Raw genomic sequence first — 22,460 nt, 5'->3', positions numbered from 1 at the left:
GGCGCACGTACTGCGGCCACGCCCTGCGGCGCGCGGCCGGCACCACCCTCCTCTCCTCACGCCGCGCCCCGCCGCGCCGGCCGTTGGCGGCCGTTAGGGGGCGCTGCCGCGGCCTCCGTCGCCCCCGGGTGGCGGCGCTGGCGCTCGGCCGCGTGCTCCAGGCGTGACTGCCGCCCCCGCTCCCCGCTGAGGGGACACGGGACAGGGAGGGCGCTGGTGCCCCCCCGCCGGCGCTGGGCGCCGTGCCGCTCGGGGGGCGCGCTGTGAGGCGGCCGGAGCGGGGCGGCACAGGGTGCTGCTCCCCGGCGGCCCTCGGGGCGCTCGGCCCTCTGAGGCGGGGTGTGGGGAGGGGCAGGTGGGCAGTCCTGGCAGACCGGCCGCCCTTGTTCTCCTCAGCTGTGCTGGGGCTTTTGTGGCAATAAACATTCGCAGGTTGTCCCTTTTAACTCCTCGGAGAGGAGATGATGGATGCCCTGGAAGAAGCTAAAAGACTGGGAAATCCTGTTGTGAAGAAGCTGAGGAAAACTGAAATTGTTTGAAGACACACTCCTACCCTTGAAGATTAGTTGGAGCTTGTACACCCTACATAAACGTGAAAAGGTCAGTGTAGATAGCGTATATCATGTGCTTTCTTCACAGGACACACAGCTGCCTGAGAGGCGAGGCTGCACAGCCCGGCGCCATGCTCATAGTCGGGACGTGCGGCCTCAGCCCAGCCAGCTCAGTCACTGCTGCAGGCACTGTGGCTGTTATTGTGCTAGAAAAGTGACCAGAAACCTAGGAATATACTAAACAAAAACCTCCTCATGGTAGCTCCGAGCCCGAAGAGCAGTGGTGAATGGAGCCACATCCAGCTGGCGGGCAGGCACACGTGGTGTTCCCCAGGGCTCAGCGCTGAGGCCGGTCCTGCTTAATATCTTTATTGATGATCTGGACAAGGGATCAAGTGCTCTCTCAGTAAGTTTGCAGATGGCACCAGGTTGGGTGGGAGTGCTGATCTGCTGGAGGGCAGGAGGCTCTGCAGAGGGGTCTGGGCAGGCTGGATCCGTGGGCCCAGGCCACTTGTATGAGGTTCCACAGGGCCGAGTGCCGGGTCCTGCCCTGGGGTCACACCGGCCCCACGCAGCGCTCCAGGCTGGGGCAGAGCGGCTGGGAAGTGCCTGGGGGGAAAGGGCCTGGGGGTGCTGGTGGGCAGCCGGCTGGGCATGAGCCGGCACCGTGCCCAGGTGGCCAGGAGGGCCAGCAGCATCCCGGCTTGTGTCAGCAACAGTGTGGCCAGCGGGACCAGGGCAGTGACCCGCACTGGGCACTGGTGAGGCCACACCTTGTTTCCCATGTTCAGTTTTGGGCCCCTCACTTCAAAAGGGCTATAGAGGTGCTGGAGCGTGTCTAGAGAAGAGCAGCAGAGCTAGTGAAGGGTCTAGAGAACATGTCTTACAGAGCAGCTGAGGTAACTGGGGGTGTTTAGTCTGCAGAAAAGGAGAAGGCTCGTTGGGGACCTTAATGTTCTCTACAACTACCAGGAAGGAGGCTGTAGGCAGGGGGGAGTTGGTCTCTTCTCTCAGATAACAAGCAGCAGGACAAGAGGGAATGGCCTCAAGTTGCTCCAGAAGAGGTTTAGATTGGATATTAGGAAAAATTTCTTCACATAAAGGGTAGTGAAGCATTGGACCAGGCTGGCCAGGGAGGTGGTGGAATCGCCATCACTGGAGATGTTTAAAAAACGTGTAGATGCAGTGCTCAGGGATGTGGTTTAGTGGTGGGCTTAGCCATGCTGTGTTAGCAGTTGGACTTCGTGATCTCAGAGGTCTTTTCCAACCTAAATGATTCTATGATTCTGTTAAGCCTTTTTAGCTTCAAATTAAGACCAAAGGCAATCCTTGCTGCAGAATGCAGAGCAGGTGTATCTGATCAGAGTTTCACTTCTCATAAGCATGCACTTGGAGGCAGCTATTCTCCTTAACAAGTTCTGTCATAAGAAATACGGATGAACTTGAATTCATCTTTATATAGCAAGTCTCAGTTAAGCATAGGTGTGTTAGGTGAAGTACAGTAGAGATTTGGGGGGAAAATATTGACAATACTTCCCCTTTAACTCTCGTACCTCTCTGCATTACCTCATTTGAGCAAAAGGAGCTGTGGATTGTAGGATTCCCCAAAGCAAACAATTTCCTATATGGTTGCAAAGTAATGTAATTCTGAAATTCCTGCCTAGGAAACAAAAGTCTTCCAGTCAAATTCAGTAGGCTCTCCCACTCACATTCTAATATAATGATCTCATTTGTTAGTTTACTGAAGCTGTATCCCTCTCCTCCATCCCTTTACTTGATCTTAGGTATTGGAGACTGAGTCTTTAAAATTTTTTCCTTATTTTTTAAGCACAGCTGCTGACCACATCTGTCTGCAGTATTTGGAGTTGTTCAATACTTCTGCGCTTTTATCTTTTTCTTCTTTTTAAAAAAATGAATAATTACCAGATTACTTTTCATTTTGTCTGTCATCCAGAATGAACTAAAATAATTTCTCAAATACTTCACAAAAAAAATATACCCTACTGCTTATTATAGCCAATCAATCAAAGAAATCTGGTAACCTACATCAAAATAGCCATTGATCAGGGTGTTACTGAGCTGGATGTGGCAGAGGTAAGTGCACTGATACCAGGTGTGGGCTAGAGTTCGACTTTCTGAACCAGAAGGGTGCAAGACTGAAGGGGTCAGCATACTCTGGGAAGAAAGAGGGAACATATCCAGAAACTTAATACAGCTTTCATTCCAGACAGTAAAGTCTCTAAAAGAAATAAAATGGCATTCTCTAATTTCCTGAAACCTTTGACGTGTAATTGTTAATATACTTCGTTGCAATTTAGAAGTGATAATGACATGAAGCTGATAATGAAGGTCAGACTCTGTAACAGCACTTCAATGATTAGGGCTTCTGTCATACAGATTACACAGCTATTTTGGTGCCTATAGCCTAACTGAAAGAATCTGTCAAATAGGTTACTGCAAGCCATTATTCTTTATCCCTCTCTCTTTTAAAGGCTTTAGTGTCTAAACAGAATAGCATAGAGATAGACAGAATTTTGTAATAGTATTTCCAGATTTTACGGTGGTGTTTTTGTTTGGTGTTTTAAGTTTTTCATACCTTCGCTTTTCAGTTTTGTATCTCTCTGAAAACTGGAAGACCCTTTAAGATGGTATTCTCTTCATTGAGATATATAAGCGATATATGTACCCACTGAATGATGGCTATGTACAAAATATCTACACTGGAAGTTGCATACAATCAATATCTGGAAGAGGAAATGCAAATTCATAAAGAAGGGTCATCCCTCCTACTCCCAACCTGGGTACTCTTTTTACGTCATGAGAGCATTTTGGCAGTAGAGGGAGCTACGAGATGCTGAAGACCACAAAAATACAGGCTAAAAGGGGAGACGGTTATAAAAATAAGGGGGGAAATGGTTTTATGTTTTATTCGTTTATGGCCAGCAAAAGGGCAGTCAAGAAGAGCCAACACGGGGGAGTTAATTTTGCGAGGTATTTTTAAAACCCGTTAAAATCATAATGTAAATGTACCCTTTCAGAAATGATATTTGAAACTGGACCTGTAACAAACAGCATGTGTACAGCCATATGGCAAGGGATTATCTAGCTGCTTACCGTCATCAGGGAATTGTGTGATGAAATGCATGAGACTTTACAAATATGGCTGCACTTGTATCTTGTGTGAAACCTCCGGGCTGTCCTCAGGCCCACATGGTATTATGAACTTTTAGCAAAGGTTTACATGAATCAGTCGTTTTCTAACTACGGCAGCAAAAGCATGGGCACAGAAAGCTCAGAAGCCAAAAAAAAAGAGCTTGGGGCCTATTTGCTGAAGGACAAGAGTGCTGGCAGCAGCCAGGTTTGTTCTGCTGATGGGTCAGAAAGTGTCCATGGCTGGGAAGCAGGCTGCCCCATAGACATGGGGACAGGAGTGGGTGACCACCAAGAGGCAGGCATAGTTAGAGAGACACAGCAGATCTTAACTAGTGCTGACCCTCGAGAGGCACTTTTACCGGAACCCTTAGGAAATGGCGTAACTCAAGGGAGTTGAGGCTGGGTTGAAAAGAGCACTTACAGACTGGACAACATGAGCAGAAGGTGGTGCATGTTGTCACTCATCAGAAACACCAGTATTTGAAGTCAACATAGTCTGAAATCATTCTTTATCCTCTTAAGATGCCTTCAATGTTTTCCTTCATGTTCTGAAAGAAACTCACTCAGAGCCTGCTAATGCTTTTCCTGACACAGAATAATTTGAACCCCTAATAAATTGGAACACCTCAAAATCTGCATCTTTCAAAGCATGATCATGCTTTCAGAAACAAAGACAATGTAATTACTTTATATGAAATATCTGTATATCATCAGTACATGCTTTATATTGTTCCTGTTGATATGAGCAAGGTATCAATGTGATATCATTTAAGTCATCCAAGTGAGCTGTATTATCACAGCATATTTTGCATTTATTCCATATTTATATTTACATAGAATAGTCTCAGAGACTTGGGTGTTGCCAGGTTTCTTTTAGGTCTTGCCTCCTTAATAAACACAATATTCAATACAGAGAAACAGAGAAACCATTCATCAATATAAATATTATGGTAAGGAAACAAAGTTGCCATTTGAGAAGCAGTGCAAAGAATATTTCAGTTCTGCTTATAGAAAATAGTTTCTGCCTTTTACTGTATGGCACTTGGGTAGGACTTGGTACAAATAACATTTTAGCATTTGTATCAAATTGTATTTGGATTTTGTTTATTCAAGGCAAAACAGTAAACATAAGGAACCAGCCTGTGTTTTCAACAGGGCTAAGTAAATTGCAGTTTAAGAAGTGCCGTGAGTGGATAAAAAGAAAAAAAACAAAACAAATGCAGAGCGTATGTAGAAAACCACTCTTTTTTCCACTGGATTTTGGTGCTGTTCTGACTGAAGTGCTTAGTCCCTTTTGAAGATTCTCTTGGCTTCAACTCCTTCATATGTGTAGGTCTGTTAGGAAATCAAGAAGAAAAATCAGTGGCTGCTATTACAGTTTCATTTCACGGGTGCTATTGAGAGATGGTCAATAACGATCTAACTCATTGACTGGTGCGTGTGTGGGGCCACGTTTCCAAGTCAGCACTTGGAAAGGAACATAAGGAAAGCAGACTGGTGTCCCTAGGCACCAGTTCTCTGTGCAAACATTTGAACAACCATGGGACAGCTTTTGGGGGCCTCAGAAAAAAACCCAAAGTGTTGAACTACTGTATTCCCAATAACACTACTTAGCAAGAGTCCTCTGCATGACTGCTGTTCTTAGAAGTGTGAAGAAGCACCGAAGAGTTGGACTGTACATTTTTGATGTCTTAAATCTCACACCTGTCCATAAGGTTGGTTTTTTGTTTTTGTTTTTTTTTTTTTACATCTTTTAAGAAGCTTGGGACCTGCTAGCGAAGAGGATCTTCAAGCATTACAGTTCAGTTTCTGGCTTTACTGCAGAGCTGTGAAACATCTCCTTTGTGTCTCTGACTTACCCCTCTGTGTTGCTGCTCCCTGCCTAAACCCCAATCTCTGTTTTTAGAGGCTGTTTATCAGCCACTGGTAAGGCTTGGAAAAGGGCCTTCAGTCAGAACATACCTATACGGTGTCTGTCTACATCTACTGTGTACAGCTTGTATTCAGAATGCATTGATAAGAATTTGTTCACATGGGTAGAAAAAGATAAAATCAGTTTGTGAGTTTTATTATAAAGGTTTAAATTTGGATAGCTTACTCAACTTGAGAATTTTAACTAAATGAAGTTATTTGGCTTGAAGAAAATATTTCCTACTTTCAGAAGAGCTGTTAAAAAAATTTCAGTTAATTATATTGTAAAGTAGCTAAGTGACTGCTTAACTCACCTGAACAAGTTCATCACCTACGACTTCTCTGTGTGCTGTGAGTATTTTTCCATTGTCTTTTCTAGTAAATTTTCCTACGAGTTTATTTCCTTCCATGTTCCAAGCACCCTATAATGGAAAAAAAAATCCCAAATATTTTGCAATAGATAGGACACTGCATTGATTTAAAGACTGCAGAAATGCTTAGAAGTGAGAAGAGATTAAAACAGTGTAATAATGCTTTTTTGGACATTGATGGAAAGTTGTAAAAATGAAATTTTAGTGAAAACATTGGGGTTTTTAATGGCATACTAGTCAACCTGGATTTTTTTTTTAATTATGCTGAGTACACTTTATTTCAATTAATTGTATCAACAGAGAAAAAGTAATTTCTTACAAATACTCAGTGTGCAGTCTAGTGGTGTACTTGAGTATTCTAAGAAGTAAAATTGCAATCACCTGGATTTTGGCTGCATACTCTGGTTTTGGGGCACTCTATGGAACCTTGAGTATCATGGTACAGTACTGAACCAGTAACAGTTAATACTACCTTGTGGGTTTTTATATAAGCTGCAAGCATTCCTGAACCAGTCGCACTTTAGAAGTAAAATTTAAATTAAAAAATAGGAAGATAAGGCATTCATCTTGAAACTGTACTGCACAAAGCTATCATCATATCATAAATATATAATTATATAGAAAGTTTCTTACATTAAGCTCAGTCCCGTCAGCCAGACTGTAGTCAAAATTGACTCCCAGAGTGAATTCAATAACTATGGTACGGAAGTTGCTTGATTCTTTGACAGAAAATTTGTTTCCATCTTGTTGAATAGTGATCTTCAGATTATCATGGGCTCCTAACTTTCTTTTCATCATGTTAACACCTAGAAATATCAGTTAACATCAATCAGAAAAAAAACCTCTAGAGCATCATACGTGTCTCTTTTTAGTGACTTTTTATGTGGCCGAGTTTTTATTCCAGCATTCTTACCTGAATTTTTATTCTTCTTCACTTTTTGTTGAGGCCATATTCACCAGTAAAGATATAAGACAAACCACTGTCCAACTGGAATGGTTATGTCTATATGTATATAGTGCAGTTTGTACAAACTTAAGTATCAGGATGTTAAAATGGCTTGAATCATGTGTTTCTATAAAATTGAAGAATGATGATTTCCTCCCTGTGTTATTTTGAAACTAGTTTCATGTTATCAGAATAATATTCCTGCTATAGAATTCTGCTGAAAGTTTCTCATTCAAATTTTCCAAGCCTTTAGACTTAGAGAGTCTTTCCTTTGCCGAAATAAATCTGCTGGAATTAGTCAAGTTGTTTAAGATTAACATAATGTAATTAAAATCAGAACATTTCCCAGTATCTTTCCCCCCCTCTGTGGAATCTTTTGAAAATAAATGCAGTACGCTGTGCAAGGGCAGAGCAGCAAACAGCAGGAGAGGCTAGTCAGAAAGTGGGTCACAGACAGCTCAAGTTTGTATTCAGCCATTGTGGTATTATTATTCTTGTAGAAGCCATTAGAAAAGTAAGACTTACCCATCGCCTCCATGAACTTTTCATAGTTTTCATTCCTGTCTATTTTCCAGCTACCGTTAAATGCCATGTTTCTGTCTGTAGGAGGACTGTTCTGAAGTAAGGTATCTTTGCAAAGAGAATTTATGTACTGGCTTATCTTGAAAGTAATTTGCAGGATGATGTGGCTGACTAAAGCTCAACTGATGCACTGATCTTTTCAAGGAGAAGTTTACTCTAGTTCAATCAAACTTCCAGTCATGACCACAAGGTTTGCTGAATCTCTCCCTTATTGCCTGACAGTATCTTTATTGCTCATCTTCATAAAGGATTGCTAAACCATTCATTGTATTTGGCGTATTTGAGTTGTACTCAAAATCAGCTATCTAGTGAAAGCAGTAATTAGAGTAAGAAAATTACTTGACATTTTCCATCTCTGTTGTATCTTCATGCTTGTAGGAGAGTCTTGATGCAACTGGAGGAAATATATTTACCCAACAAACCAAACACAATTATCTACTTTGTTATAATTTGGTAGAGATCTGTTCTGCTCAACATAAGCATGGGGTAGAGGATTTACTGAATGTCTGCAGACTGTTTCAGAAAACTGTCCACTTGCTTCTGGTCTAGTGCTGAGCTATGAAAATTGGGATGATAGTCATGGGCTCACTCTATAGTTTAAATTCTGAGCATTTCCTATGAATTTTCTTCATTACAACACATTCAGTGACTGTGATGTGCACCTAATCCGTTCCTACACCAGAAAAAGATGTGCAGCTAAGTAAGTTTACCTGATGTGGTTGATTTCCAGAGGTCCCAGATTTTGTCTGTTCAACAATAATAGAGGACATGAGTCTTCCCTGACTTAGCTGCTTCTTCCCTTACTCCTGTTCCCTTCTAACTGCTACTACTTGAACCTGAGCAAAACTATTGACCCAGCTTTTGTCTTTACCAAGTTTAGGGTGATATAATTATTCTGTTCACATGGATGGTACCAGCTCTGCTATCTGTTAGGTTCAAAATGTAAATGTAAATCCTGAACGCCGACTTGGATTTTGCTTAGTGCACAGGTGATGGGTTATTCTCTACTTAGCAAATTTTAGCAGCGTCTCATGTTTTCATAATCTTGTATATCTATGGATTGCAGCCTGGAAGAAGAGGTTTAACTGAAGTGTGACTGTAAATTTAGAACTTTGCTACCGATACCAGAACAGCGTGGCTTTTCACTCCAGGCGGCTTCATTTTGAAATCAATAGTAATCTGTCTGACAGACCAGAGAGGAAAAATAGCTCAACAAGTATATCTCACTGGATGAAAAGAAGGAGAAAAAAAATGAGTCTGTAGGTTCTTATTGTTGCAGGTGATGTAGGGAAAGGTGCTGGATTTGCAGTTAAAACAGGCTGCTAGAAGCTGACCATGCGTTAGAGTTAAAATTGTTTTTCCAGACCCTGTGGCCTTTTGAAAGATGGGATTTGGTGCAAGCCAGTCTGTTGTAGCTGTGAACACCTCATGTTCCAGCTACAGCTATTTCAGTTCAAGATGACTGTCCCAGCAGTAATTTGCAGATGTTATCTCAGATCTGCCAACAGAGCTCCTTTTATGAGTGTTTCATAATTTGTTCCACTTGAAGTGAGCTATGTCCTCTTTCTTACCCAGCAGATGTTGCAAACCTGGGGGTCTTGCCTAAATTGCATGGGGAGGAGGGGGGAACATGAAGAATCTCGTTTGCCAAATGAATGGTTGCTGTGAGGCTGCAGTACGCCTACCATGGGGCCATGCTGGATGTGCTGGAGCACTAACCTGGTGAGCCAGTGCGGCTGGAGCTGGGAGAGAGCAGGAGCCCACAGCCATGTGGTCCCTTTTCTGTGTGGGCAGGATCACCTGCAAGAGACGAGGGTTGAGGTTGTGGACACATCCTCTTCAGGCTGCAGCTTGTCCTCTTGTCTTCCACTGGTCCTGCTGCTGTCATTCACCTTCCTCAAAGCCATGTCTTCCATCTCAGAAATGCCTTTTTCCCTCTAAGGCTAGGAAGAAACAAAGCCTGCCGCTCTTCCTGTAGTAGCTGCTTGTTCTTTCCTCTTCCTGCCTCTTATATTTCTGCCTTGCCTGCCAGATGGAGGGTGTCCAGGCTGTTTACTCTTAATGGCAGTGAGGGAAGTACCTCACAATACCTATTTGCCACCACCATTTGGGTTTCATTATGTAGTTTGTACAGGCATTTTTTTCTCACCTTGACTTACGTAAAAGTTCTAAAACTTTGCAAAGAAGTAGGCATAATTTTGGTAGGGAAAATATCCTGTCTCTATATAAATATTACAACTCCAGAATTAACATCTTTGGTGGAGGATGAAATGGAAATACTGTGTCTCACTGTGAACTAGAGCATTGCCAGGTACAGGGCAATTTGACTTGTGGAAGAACATAAATGTTAGGCCCTGTAATTGGAACTGGGTAAAAATTGGCCAACTACACACTGGAAGATGAGTAGTTGTGTTAGCATGGTGCTGCACATCTGAACTCAGGGTCTCAAAAAGTGTTGTGGCCTGTGCCCAGTGCTGTGCTAATAGTGGATGTTCACCTTACCCCTCAGCCAGCTCAGAAGATGGGCAAAATGAGTTTCTAGCCAAGTCAGATTATATCTTTTTATTGCATTGGAGTGTATCTTGACCTTTGCAGTTATCATTGTCAACATATATTATTTATTTAGTATATATACATAAACAAAAAATACCTGGTGTCTGGTTCTAGTTCATCCAATTTATTGTTGCTTAACAAAATTACTGTTTTTTTAAAGACTCTCTTTAGGCTTTGCAGAAGGGTTCTTTCTGACAGTGGGGTGGTCCAACTTTTGAACCACTTTGGTTGTATCCAGTAGAAAACTGTGGCCTGAAATGATGTGATTTATTCACATCATTTCAGGCGTATATGAAATCTAACAAATAGGAAATGACCTTTTATTTTGAGCATGTAAAGGAAGCTTTTCTACTTTTTATTCTCTCCAAGAACCTACTGCTTCATTTCATTTAGGAAATGCTAAGATGGCTGAAACAGTGTTTATATAGTTAAACAAAACTAATGCTACAGATTACTTTCCTCACTTGAATCCAGTCTATCTTCTTAACCTCTGAAAAAAATAACTCTGAGTAGTGACATCCTGCAGGTGAAGTACGAATTTCTACATCAAACTTACTTCAGCAGTGTTTCTGAACCTTAAAAAAGGGGGAGGGTCTTCTGGATCGAGTCCTCAACTGCCAGGAAGATTTCTCAGATGTGCTTTTCCAGTCTTATCTGCCCACTTGCCTTTCTGCCCTTGCGGTTCTTTGGTCTCCCTTAGCAGTCAGGCTAACCAGCCAACTCCAAACCTCCTCACCATGGGAGCAGCAGGTAGCTGGGTCCTGAAGTTCACATCAAAGCTTGTTGCTCCATTTCTGTCCCATTTTTTTTCTGCCTTAATATTTCTTTTCACTGGGCAGGAATCCTTAGGATCCTGTTCAGATCAGCCCCAATGATCTGTCAGTTAAGTGAGAATCTCCACAGCTGGTCAATATTTATGAGTTTCATGGTGTCCCTGTGTTGCTGTAGCACTGACAGCATAAAGAACTGTTCTTCTCTGAGGTCTGATGGAATGTCAGTGCTAGAACAAGCAGCTGTCTTTCTGCTCTATCAATTTACATGGCTTAGGGCTACTAACGCACTAAAATCAGATTTCAGTTTTCTTAGAAGGACTAGAATCATACAATATAAGTTTTATTCAGAGCTGTTTTCAGGTCCTACAAAAGCTGAGTTTCCTTCTAAAACTATAATTTGAATTGTTTTTATAGACTTCTTTTTTTTTTTAAATGTTGGAATATTCCACAACCTTTATCCTTCTTTCTAGCTCTTCCTTGTGTGGTTTTTAAAACTACAATTTTTGCTTAGATGTTGTATTGAAAAATGTGGTTTTTTAGTATTGCTGGTTGCATGAAAGTCATGAAAGCTAAGGGTATGTATACTTGGCTTCCTTCAGCCTGCCAACTTCAGAACTCTGAAAGTGGACAAATTTATTAACTTTGAAGTTTGATCTTTAAATGAGGTGGATGGAAAGAAATTATTAACTTATATGGTCATGCCAACCTCATCATGCCAGTCTGTGGTAATCGTACCAAGCTGCATGTTGATGATAATTGACAGTGAAGTTCCAAAGATCAGGGTAACAAAAATGCTCCTGCAGTGGGTTATATTAATCTATCCTATTTATTGTTTCGTGGCTTTTCTTCAAGTTGTTCTGCCTAAAATCAGCTAGGACAGTAGAACTCAGATTTACCATGCAGTGGTTAAGGCTCGGTGCCAACATAAACATACTAGACTTATGTAAATATTATTATATATAATATTTATATTGAGAGAGAGAGATGAATCTGTTAGAACCATGCAGATTAACTGGCTTCTGTCAGGTAGTTGTGAACTGACTGGGCAGTGTTTATGCATGATTCCTCTATTTCCTGGGATGGATTGCAAGATGGTTCGGCACTTAAATCATTTCAGTGCCCCTGGATCTCTTACTGTGAAGTTTTACTAAGCATTTAAACCACAGTACTCAAATTTATATTGATAGGGTAAATAGATAATTCTATGCCAGTAAAGCCAACTTAAGCATAGCCATGGTTGGCCTAGCAACGAGGAGCTCAATGGAGCCTGACTGATGCCAACCCTTGGATAATAAATTTCGAAGTAGTTAGTGCGTGTGGATGTTGTATTGCGGCAGGATTAGATCACACTTGAGCTAGATTTTGTCCTACTTCAGCTGCCTGTTGGCTAAATTGCTGGTTTTATTTTGGTTCAAGGAGAATCTGCTGGATGCTGCTATCAGCAATCTGCTCAACATAAAGATTCAGCATTTTAAGATTACTTGGAAATTTGCAGTGAGTATATCGATCCAGTGGTCTGGTTAGTTAGTGGTGGGCTGTGGATCTTAAAACTTACTCTTAATTGTCTGTATTTACTATTTTTTAAATTTCTGTGTGATGGCTCTGATCCATAAAGTGCTGCATGGTTTTGAGAGTTGATTTTTGGAGAGAACTGAAGTGTGTGAGCTGATAAACTCCAGGTTAAAAAAATCTAGGTGCAAGATGCAGGATGTTATTAAAGCAGTAACAGCTATTTACTTTATCTGTTACTGTATGCTAAAAGAAATCCCAGGATTTCCCAGAATAGTAGAATCTAGCCTAGTTTCAGTGAATTGAGGGTGACTGAGAAGAATTGCCAATAAAAATAAGTGTACTTTCCCAGTCAAGGTTATGTGAATCTCCGAGTGTTAGTGCCATTTGTCACCTGTCACATAGAGACTGATATGCCAAGTGACCTGTAAGGCTTTGTGTCAGGCTTATCTAAAGCATTTAAATGTGTATCTTAATGCTCTCTTTCTGTTTTCCAGCCAAATACTTACTAGCAGGAAAATCTGGTGAAGTAGTTTCTTTTTGTTCAGAATGGGAGATGTGGTCAAGGGGTGGGGTTGAGGTACAGTTCCATGAGCTGACAATGGTCAGTACTGACAGGCTGCAGCAGTCATGGTGGTTCCTCCAAAACTGGACCTGGACTTTTAGTTCATGTCAACATAGCTGTTTGCTGATCCTACACTTTGCTCTTGACTATGATATAGCTCCAAACTCCACCAAAGTTTATTGTGATTATCTGGATTACTGACTTGAATCTAATCTCATCTGTAAAACAGTGAGCTTCAGAGTTCTGAGCTTGACGTAATAGCAAGAGAGCGCCCTGCATGGCTCAGATAGTTACATATTTGTATATCCAAAAGAAAAGGTGGCTTCAAGGCAAAACATTCTTTTATTTGCGTCTCATGTAAAAGCAGGACAGATGCTCAGATTCTGATTCTATTTCCAGCTCAGAAATGGACTTTGTGTGACCTTGATCAAATGAACCCCTCTACATACCTGTAAAATGACCTTCCCTTCCATTAATAAGCCATATATATCATAAAATAACGTGCCAGTGATTTGGTTAACTACTACAAAAAAGGATTCTGCAGAAATGCCTGTATGTGAATGTATGGTGTAAACTAGTGGCATGATTTAACTGTGGTACTCCCAGCTTTTGTATAAAGATCTTTGGTGGTGTTAAAAGAAACCTGTGTGAAATATAGATCTATTTATCAGCCATTATGAGCCACTGGGTGAGCAGTAGCTGGCTCTGGCTGAATTGGTTGTCACAGCTCAGCAGGAAAGATGATTTTATCTTTACTTGATAGTACAGATTCAGAACAGAAAATAATGCAGGTTTGGAGAACAGTTCAGTCTCTCAGGAAGTGTAAAAGTAAATGTCCATGTTAAAGAAAATGAAAGCTTTGGAATAACGGGGGGAAACATGCAGCCAGGTATTTCAAGAAATTCTGGATTGTGAATACTGAGATGAAAATTCACTGTGTTTGTAAGCTGTGATATTTTCCAACTTCAGAAATAGAAGTTCTGAAGTTCTGTATGCGCTAGGAAATGCTGTTCTCCTCTGAAGGGCTGAAGAACTCAATGGCTGTCTGATTCCATACATTTAGATCCTAAAGCTTACTACTGTAAAAAACTCTCACGCTGGAATTATTTCCGAAAAAGCTTAAAGGGTGCAATTTTACAGGAATGTGAAATGCGTGGCGGCAGTAGCTGTCACCACTGTTACTGAAATATGGCCGGAAGAAGGAGCTATTGTCTTTTCCATTTGTTGAAGAGGCGTTGTAGTTGTGCAAGATGTGAGAGACAGTGTAATATTCCATTTCGCCTCTTCCATAAAAATGCCCTTGTTCAAGGTTATATCCTTTTCTGGGCTGGGTACGAAATGTATTTCGGCACTCCTGCTGCAGGCTGCGCCACTTCTCAGCAGGGAATTCAAACATTCAGTAGGGCAGTGCGGCCAAGCAGGAGCATGACTGGGTTGGTGAGTGGGCTGGGAAGATTGTAGTCCTGGCAGCAAACGGTTACCTGATAGATGTAGATATACATAGACACTTGTGCAGTTGCACCCATAAATTGCAGTTGGTTCGAGCAAACAGTGCTTGTGTTTTGTGCTGAACTAAATCTGGCCCTTCATAACTTTTTGAATGAGACTGTTGTTTGTCAGGGATGTACATACTTTTTGGGTTTGCCTAGAGCTAAAAAAAGTCGAGCCAAAAGTGTTGCTGCGGAGAACCTAATAGGCAAAGAAGAGAAATTGCCAAGAAGCCCATCGGTCTAGAATTACTTCTAGGATCAGCCGTTTGCATGTGATGAGGCTTTTATTGTAAAAAATATTTTCACGGATTTGTTTGAAGACATCGGGTTGACTATTTCCATCTTTCTCACGTGCGGCCCCAGGAATTGATATTTGGCAGCCGAGGATGAGGATGGGTCTGTAGCACAGTTCTATTTGGCAGTTTCGCTTATCCACTACGTAAAGGGGTTTCTGACAGCTCCTCGTAAGTGTAGCTGCAGTGCTCTCTAGTGGTTGGCAGCGGTGAATTAATTTTTGCTCTTTGTAAACAAGAAGTACTTTACCACTGGCTTATCTCGGTAGGACTTCTGTTATAGGCATCTTGATTTAAATAGTGAAGTTTTTCTCCTCAAGATTTCTAGGACCTAGAGAATTTATTACAACTTATAAATTTAGAGAAGCAATTATTTGAATCGGGGAACAATGAGGTGCTGAAAGTTCAACCTCAGTAATATTAATTAACAAACAGTAAAATTTTACATCATCCTTTTTATTTTAAAAAGCATGAAAACAGTACAAAGAGAAGAATGAGGAAATAAGTAATAAGCAGCAGCTGGACCATAGAAAATAACCTGACTATATTCTCTCTCAGCTGTACAGTAAGTAGGACTAGTGATTCTCTTAAGTAACGTAATTAGTTTTACTACGTAGTCACAGGACAGAAGCAAGCAAGAACACGTAACATTCAGAAGACTTTAATGATGCTTTAAGGCGAAACATAATGTACAGAGTAACCCTCTTAACCTAGTACAAAAATACTGTGCCCAGAAACTATATATTTGTTCAAATATTTTGAAAAGATGAAAGAATACAAATGGACAAACTCAGTGGCTAGTGACTGTGATTCAGATTTTTATTAAACTATAATAGAAACGTATATTAAAACTATTTACAGTGCATTTCACACTACATTCTTTAAGAGACACATGCAGGTGTCTGCCATGTGAATACATCGAGGGCTCAAATTCCAACTTCGGTTACATCTGTAAGGTACCTTGGGCATCAGCAGGAATAGCTGAGTACAGCAAAGAGCAGGTGAGGCAGGTGTTACCAAGGGTAGGAGTTTGGTCCCTCTTTCTAGGAAAAAAGGTGGATTTGACCCGTTCTTTCACTTCCTATACAGCTCATTCCAGCTCCCACTAGAGGTAAATGGGAATCATAGAATTAACTTCAAATGGGTATTTGAGCACACCTTAGGCCCTGGCATGACAAGCTCACGCTGTGAAAGTTAGTGGAAACAGCTATCATATAGCGCTGTCACATAAATACACATTTACAAACAGTGGTACTTAGATTTGAGTTTCTCTATGGAAACAAACTTCTTTATCTGGAAAATAAACTTTCCCATGCAATTTCCATTCACCTAGCAATGACAAAGAAAAAAGATTTCGCTGTCACAATTTGCTGTGCTTAGCAAATGTCATTAATTAGCAGGCCAGGTTCTGTGATGTTCCTTGTTCCCATGAAAGTCCAAACCAAAAAAGTCAGCCCTCATTATTTATCATACTCTAGCCAAATTATCTCTTTTCTTTTTTTTTCTTTTCTTTTTTTTCCCCCCAGTGCACCAATATTCAAGCTTATCTTTCAAATTAGCGCAAGTCCCTGAACAAGTATGGCAGAGAACTGTGAAATAAAGCTGAAACCTTGTGGAATGTAAACTGCATGTGATTTGACAGGGAGAAGAAACTACAGCATCACAGAGACAAGGCTCTTAATCAAAGGTAATGTACAAATATGCCTGAAATACTAGGTCTCTATAAAACCTTTACAAATGTACGAATTTATTATGAATGAGGCATTTTTTTCCATCAAAACTCTCTGCTGTCTTCTCATGCATAACTGCAAGGGGCACCATCCAGATCATTTGGCCAACATCCCCGAATTTTAAGGGGCTAGATCTGATGCTTCGTGATCTTTCTGTATAATGGGGTGGTCAATCAGTTACATAATTTTGAAAAATCTTATAAATTAATTAGACAGTGTTCTGATTTTGTCAGTTTGCACCACTGCCAGATAAAACATATTGGATTGGAGTTCAAAAATTTATCTTTACATGCATGCCATGGTCTGAGGGTGGTGCATAAAATCAGGCTTCAGTCCTCTCTTCTAAAGAGAGCTCAGCTGGTCACCAATGGAATAGAGGATTTGCTTTTATCGCTAGCTCACTTGTATTCTGTGAAGGTATGAGAATAATCTATTCTTAACTTTAACTGCTACTAATTAAAAATACCATCTCCAAAATCAATGTAACATTATTTTCCCCTCCTTTCTTTTATTGTGTGAGATAACAGAAAACCTAGACATTCTACAGCTAATATTGGATGTGTGACTAACTTGCTGGAAAAGAAGTATTGCCTACAGCTTAAGAGCCTCACTGTTCTTTTTAATTACAAGAGGTAAGGTTAATCAGTAATTTTGTGTATGTTAATATGTACAACAAGCAATTTTTTCAAAAAGGTTAACAAAACCAGAAAGAAAAGTGTACTTTAAGCATTAAACTGTGCTGTAGAGTGACTTTAAATGAAACTATGTCCGTGTCTGAGAAAAACAGATGTCTTCGTTGAGACAAGTATTAAAAATTAGTGGAACAAATTCTGTACCTAAAGACTGAAATATTGAATTTCACAACGGCTTTAATGGACTGAACTGACAAAGCAGTAAACTCCATTTCAGCTTGTTTCTCGTACAATCCACACTGATTGTTTGAGAGAGACAGTACAAATTGGGGAGAATATGTTTGAGACCTGACTAAAATAATGAGATACACAACTCATGATGAAATTAATGGCAGCTGCATGGCTGTAATCCACTTGCTGGGTTTGAAAACACTGAATTCTGAAGGGAATAAACTTCAGGCAGAAAACAGCCTGGGTTTTTTTTCATATTGTCGCCTATCCACATTATGAAAGGAATGAGCGATTTCTGCAAACGTTTCACACAAAGATATGACACAAAACCAGCACTTGCCTTGAGGCAGAGTGAAACACTATATAAAGAATTTGATCACTCTCTGAAATTTCACGAAGTACAGCAACCTGCGCTTCTAAGGTTCTTAAACCACTAGTTCAAAGGGTTTGCGTTTGCATAAATATATACAGATACAGGTGTATTATGACATTTAAATGGTTTATTTACTAGGAACTGTATTTCTATGTACTTTCCAATCTTTGTAGTGGAAGCAATTCTGAGGGTTGAATGTGTACAGATATTATGAACATACTGTATAACTGTGTTCATTTTAAGCGAACCTTTGCAAAACTGCAAAGTCATGTCCATTTTTTTTTCAAGTCAAAGATATGACTCCAGCATTCCTTTGCATTAATTATAAATTTATATTACAATAACACTTTGCTGAACACGCGATATAGCAAAGAAATACTGGGATCTTAATGTAAATGATACGTCACTACTCTGTAACATCACCATAGCTGATCTGCTGTGTTGTCATCATGAAATACTAGTCTCAACCATACTAGCAAGAATACACCTTTATATACATATACTTTGTTCATATTTATATTAAATATCTCATCAGTGTAATAATTATCTCAAGCATTCAAGGAAAAGAATGTAGAAGGACTATGCAAATCCTGAAGCAAAGTTTCCTACTTTTCAGAAAGTACTAAAAACGCGCTTTTTTTTGGGGGGGGGTGGTGGTGGTGTGTGTTGGGGAGGCAGGCTGCGGTCATTTTTCTGCATAGCTATGACATACTACATACGTATATTGTACTGTGTATGCATATAAACACACATATGGAGCACTGCGTAACAGTAGTCCTGGAATTCCTAACTATTGTTGAACTCCGTATTTCTTTTGAAAACCAGGATAAATAATTTTGTAGAAAAATGTTATCAAATTCAGCTGCAATAATATATTACTGGTAGTCATTAGAGAAGTTTGGAATAGGATTTATTAAGTGACAAATCATTTAGGCTGGCAGAAGTGCTGCAGACTAGCCACATAACTTATTCTACGTTTAAAAAAAAATAAATCTACTATGAAACTTAGTATCATCAAACATTTTGAAACGTTTGCTTCATCTTCTGTTAGCTTCTGCTATCATTTATCTAAATGCAGAGACTGATAAAAGAGGTTGTTTTTGTCGTCTTTCTGACCAGCTCTTACAAGAGGGGATTGAAAATCTCCTGGGAAGAAGAATTTACTGCAGTTTCCAACTAGGATTTTCTGGATTACTGTGACAGAACTAAACTCCCACACTTCAAAGTACAATCCCAAATGTATTACTTTTGCCTAATACTATTGCTGATTTGAACTGAACAATCATTACTACAGATTAAAAAAAAAGAGACATATTCTGTATCTCTGTGCAGCTGAAGTTACACCTACTGCTCACCCATCTTAGATTGTTGATCCTGATCTAATCCTGCCTACCCAAAGATCAGTACTCTCTTTGTATTACTCTTTTGGTGTTTGTCTAATGTCTGTATTTTCTTGAATTGGTTCCCAATTCAAAACAATTTTTATTAGTAATCTTCATTTAAATATCAATGCTGCTTTTTTTTACTAGTGCAAGTTAATTGATTTCTTACTTTTCTGAATGTCAATGCCTCAAACAACTGGCAAATCCCTGTAGCATTCTTGGCTGTTTTTGCTTTCAGTATTCTTTTTTCATATTCCTTTAAGACATTGTGATTACTCATTGTTAACTAATCTTCTTAAAAGATGATAACATAAAGCTTTCTTCAAAGTGGTCATAGCCATTTTGTAATAGCACTGGCCTAAAGAATCAGTCATTGATAGTCACCAAAGTGTGAATTCCTGAATGAGATTGGCATCTCTTGCTCTTGCAGTCACATTCTCTTCTACTTTTCCTGCCCGTGATTCAGTGTTGGTTACGATGATGTCAAATTTAACTTCCACATGAAGTTAAAACCAGGATATAAAAATGATCCTGTTTAGTCTCCATTTCTCTGTGTGCTTCTTGCAGCTTTCTGTGGGAGCCACTCTTCCACGGCAGCCTGTCAGTTATGTTATGGCACTTCATCAGTCTTCCAGCAGTTTCCATTATTCGTGGATAATTATGACACTTCTACCACAAAACTCCTAGTAATTCACAGGGTTTTTAAAAATTCCTCCAAATGTAAGACATTTGCCAGGACATTCCCGTAATAAGAAAAAAACTATTGGGCGTGCAGATTCTGGGGCTTGTTTACTTCAAAGCCCGGTTCTGTCTCCTGAAAGAGGTTAGCACAGTAAACGCTGGATTTGGCTCCCCAGAGTTAGTCCCAATCTTTCCTCAGAACCTCTGGCAAGAGAACAGGCAAGACTGCTCATTACTTTTATAATGTAACACAGCAAGACTGGAAGAGGAAAAAAGGTGCGAAATGCAGTAGTCTTTAAGATACTGGCCACAACACGATCGCTAAACAACTATATACATCTATAAAGTAATAGGCTCTCGGGGACAGCCGAGTAACTGCACGCGTACCTCTTGTGGAATAGGGTAGCAAAAACTACCCTGGCAGATCTTTTTCCATCCCGGTCAGAGGTAATGAAAGAAACATACTATCTTCATATAACCTTGGCATATACGTGGTCATGCTATATCTTGATATATGGAAAAATAATACAGCAGTGGCGAAACATAAGCCAAATTTATACAGTGTTTAGCAAAATGCAGTACTCCCCTATTGCTGTGTCTTCTATGTGAACTTAAGCTTGTGGTTGTTCAGTCGGCACCTCAGTTCCGTTTGGCTTGATTGCTTTCTCCATTAATCATATTCTTCTCCTGTTGTTCAGCTAAGGATTGCCATTTCTGCCTATTTTTTCTACAGCCATCCAGTAAAGGGTAGCAGGCCTCTGACACATGCGTTAGGGCCTGAAATAAATCAAGATCATGTAAAAGAGATTATATTTAACAACAAAGGAAGCGTTCTTAAAGATGACCATGAGAGAGACCAGAATGATTGAAATAGGAGGTCTGTCTGTAATGTAAGTTGTATTTTGAACTTCAAGTTTGAAGGCTCCCGGCTGCACATCAAACAAACACCGTTACCTGGTGCTAGTACAGATCTGACTGAGCGGCAGTGTCTGTACAGCACGTGATACAGAGGTACAGAAGGAGCCACGTGAAATATTATGCTCTACTATGTGCAAGTGACCTGTCCAGTATTCCTAGTGAAGCACTATGCACGGACTGACTTTGCAAGCCAGTTCTTTGAATGTAGAGCAAGCTGGTCATAAGGATGACCTTGGAAAGGTAAGAGGACACCAAGCAGGTACAGTCAACGGGATCGTATTCACTGGTGGTGTACCAACTGATTCTGAGGAGTTCTCCCAGAAATATTTGATTTCAAGACAGTATGCACATGATAGATAAATTATATTTGACACCTAGTGACGTTTAGGAAATGTTGTGACTGGAGTCAATCAAGTATTTTTTCACGATGTGGCTGCACTACTACATCAGAGTGAAGGAAAACTGAGTTCCGATATTTAAATATAGAATTGGAGGAGAAAAAAGTATTTTTGTATCTTGGAAGTGATGAAGATGTATCCTCGCACTATGACAGTCAGTCCTTACTTGCATAAAGGGTTCTGTTGGCTTTTGGAATGAACTCACGCTATTTGGGAGCATAAAGCAGAAGCTTAATAGTTCCAGACACAACAAGGTCTGGAAAAGGCTGTTTGAGCTCACTGATTCTGTAACTACTACAACCAACTGCCAAGTACACAGAGAAGAATCCTGGCCCCTCTGCTGGTCACTATACAAAATGTAAAATCAGTCAGAATTTAACACGGAATTCAGGTGTCATTCAAATAACTTGAGGTAGCAAGGTCTAATTCTCCTGTAACTTTACCTAAGGACCCTACTGAATTATCAGCTTGTATAGGTCTTCATAGTTCCTTTTGGTTTTATTGGCTCCTCATTAGTTCCAGCAGACTTAACTGAATTATTATTGATTTACACCACTAGAAGAAGAACGGAGCTGTCAAATCTCTCTGGTGTCTTCCTGTTTCATTTATCTGAATCGATCTAAACAGCATTTAAAACTGCTAAATGGTACTTTATTCAATTAAAAAATGAAAAGGATGGAACACATTTCTCTTATTTTTTCAGATTTCTGAACTTAAAGGGAAGACTTGTAGATCATTCAGTTTAACTGTACTAATTACCTAGCTAACAGAAGCCACAACGTTTCAGTTCACTGGGATCTGACCTACTCTGAATAACATGGTAAGTCACATACTTGCAGTGCTCTATTGGGAACTCATCTCTGTTTGCACTGTCTGTCAAATTCCTGCTGACTGGATGAAAGCTGAGAAAACAGTGGAAAGGCTGTCATTACAGCCCTGTTTATTGTCTGCTTTTATAGCATTAGAACCTTAGAGAGTGAACTGTATATGCTTGTCTGTTTTCATAGTAACACTGAAGTTGTCTGTATGTTTTGCCATTTATTACTCCCTGAAGAAAACACAAACCTGTGTAAGCAGGTACTAACCCCTACTTGCACCCCAGTCAAACTAAACAAACACTGAATCAGCTCAAACTGTAGCCCCTTCCTTGCATTTACCAGTACTGTTATGGGTTGGGTCGCTTCCTCACAGGCTCCCCATCCTCTTTAGTGCTCTCTGTCCCTGCAGGTCACTGTCATGTCAGGACACATGCTGGCATACTCAGAGTCTATATAAAGTCCCAGACACTGTCAGCCTGCTCTGTGCTGTGCTGTTCCAGTTCAGGTCAGGCTTTGAGACAAGATAACAAGTGAGAGTGATACACAGAGCTGTTAGGAGGCTCCATGTTCTGACAAAAATGATGCTGCTCAGACCCTCCT

The 22,460-nt window shown here is 40.4% G+C and overlaps 2 protein-coding genes and 1 long non-coding RNA gene across 12 annotated transcripts in view; 1 reads left to right on the top strand and 2 right to left on the bottom strand.

Annotated features, from left to right (window-relative positions):
* The first annotated feature begins 130 nt into the window (after positions 1-130).
* Positions 131-18,655, top strand: LOC308058195. Of its 2 annotated transcripts, none has more exons than XR_013925710.1 (2): positions 131-600; positions 16,224-18,655. It is a non-coding gene; the product is annotated as an uncharacterized lncRNA (long non-coding RNA). The 2 variants fall into 2 exon arrangements; XR_013925711.1 differs by having other exon boundaries at positions 12,257-18,655.
* FABP2 (fatty acid binding protein 2) lies at positions 972-12,268 on the bottom strand. The gene is made up of 4 exons (XM_080373611.1): positions 7,458-12,268; positions 6,620-6,792; positions 5,930-6,037; positions 972-5,039 (listed from the first exon to the last, which is right to left on the bottom strand). Exons 1-4 carry the CDS (start codon positions 7,522-7,524, stop codon positions 4,989-4,991), a joined length of 399 nt encoding a protein of 132 aa, XP_080229737.1. The 5' UTR covers positions 7,525-12,268; the 3' UTR covers positions 972-4,988.
* Positions 18,313-22,460, bottom strand: part of PDE5A (phosphodiesterase 5A) — a 143,895-nt gene continuing 139,747 nt past the window's right edge. For all 9 annotated transcript variants that reach the window (XM_080373565.1, XM_080373561.1, XM_080373562.1 and 6 more), the window contains one exon: positions 18,313-20,503. In XM_080373565.1, the coding sequence (XP_080229691.1) occupies positions 20,366-20,503 (138 nt within the window). In that variant the 3' untranslated portion in view covers positions 18,313-20,365. The remainder of the gene's footprint in view (positions 20,504-22,460) is intronic.

The sequence above is a fragment of the Falco punctatus genome (genome assembly GCF_963210335.1).
Source record: "Falco punctatus genome assembly, chromosome: 1".
NCBI lineage: Eukaryota > Metazoa > Chordata > Aves > Falconiformes > Falconidae > Falco > Falco punctatus.
This window is presented reverse-complemented; position numbering and strand designations above follow the sequence as displayed.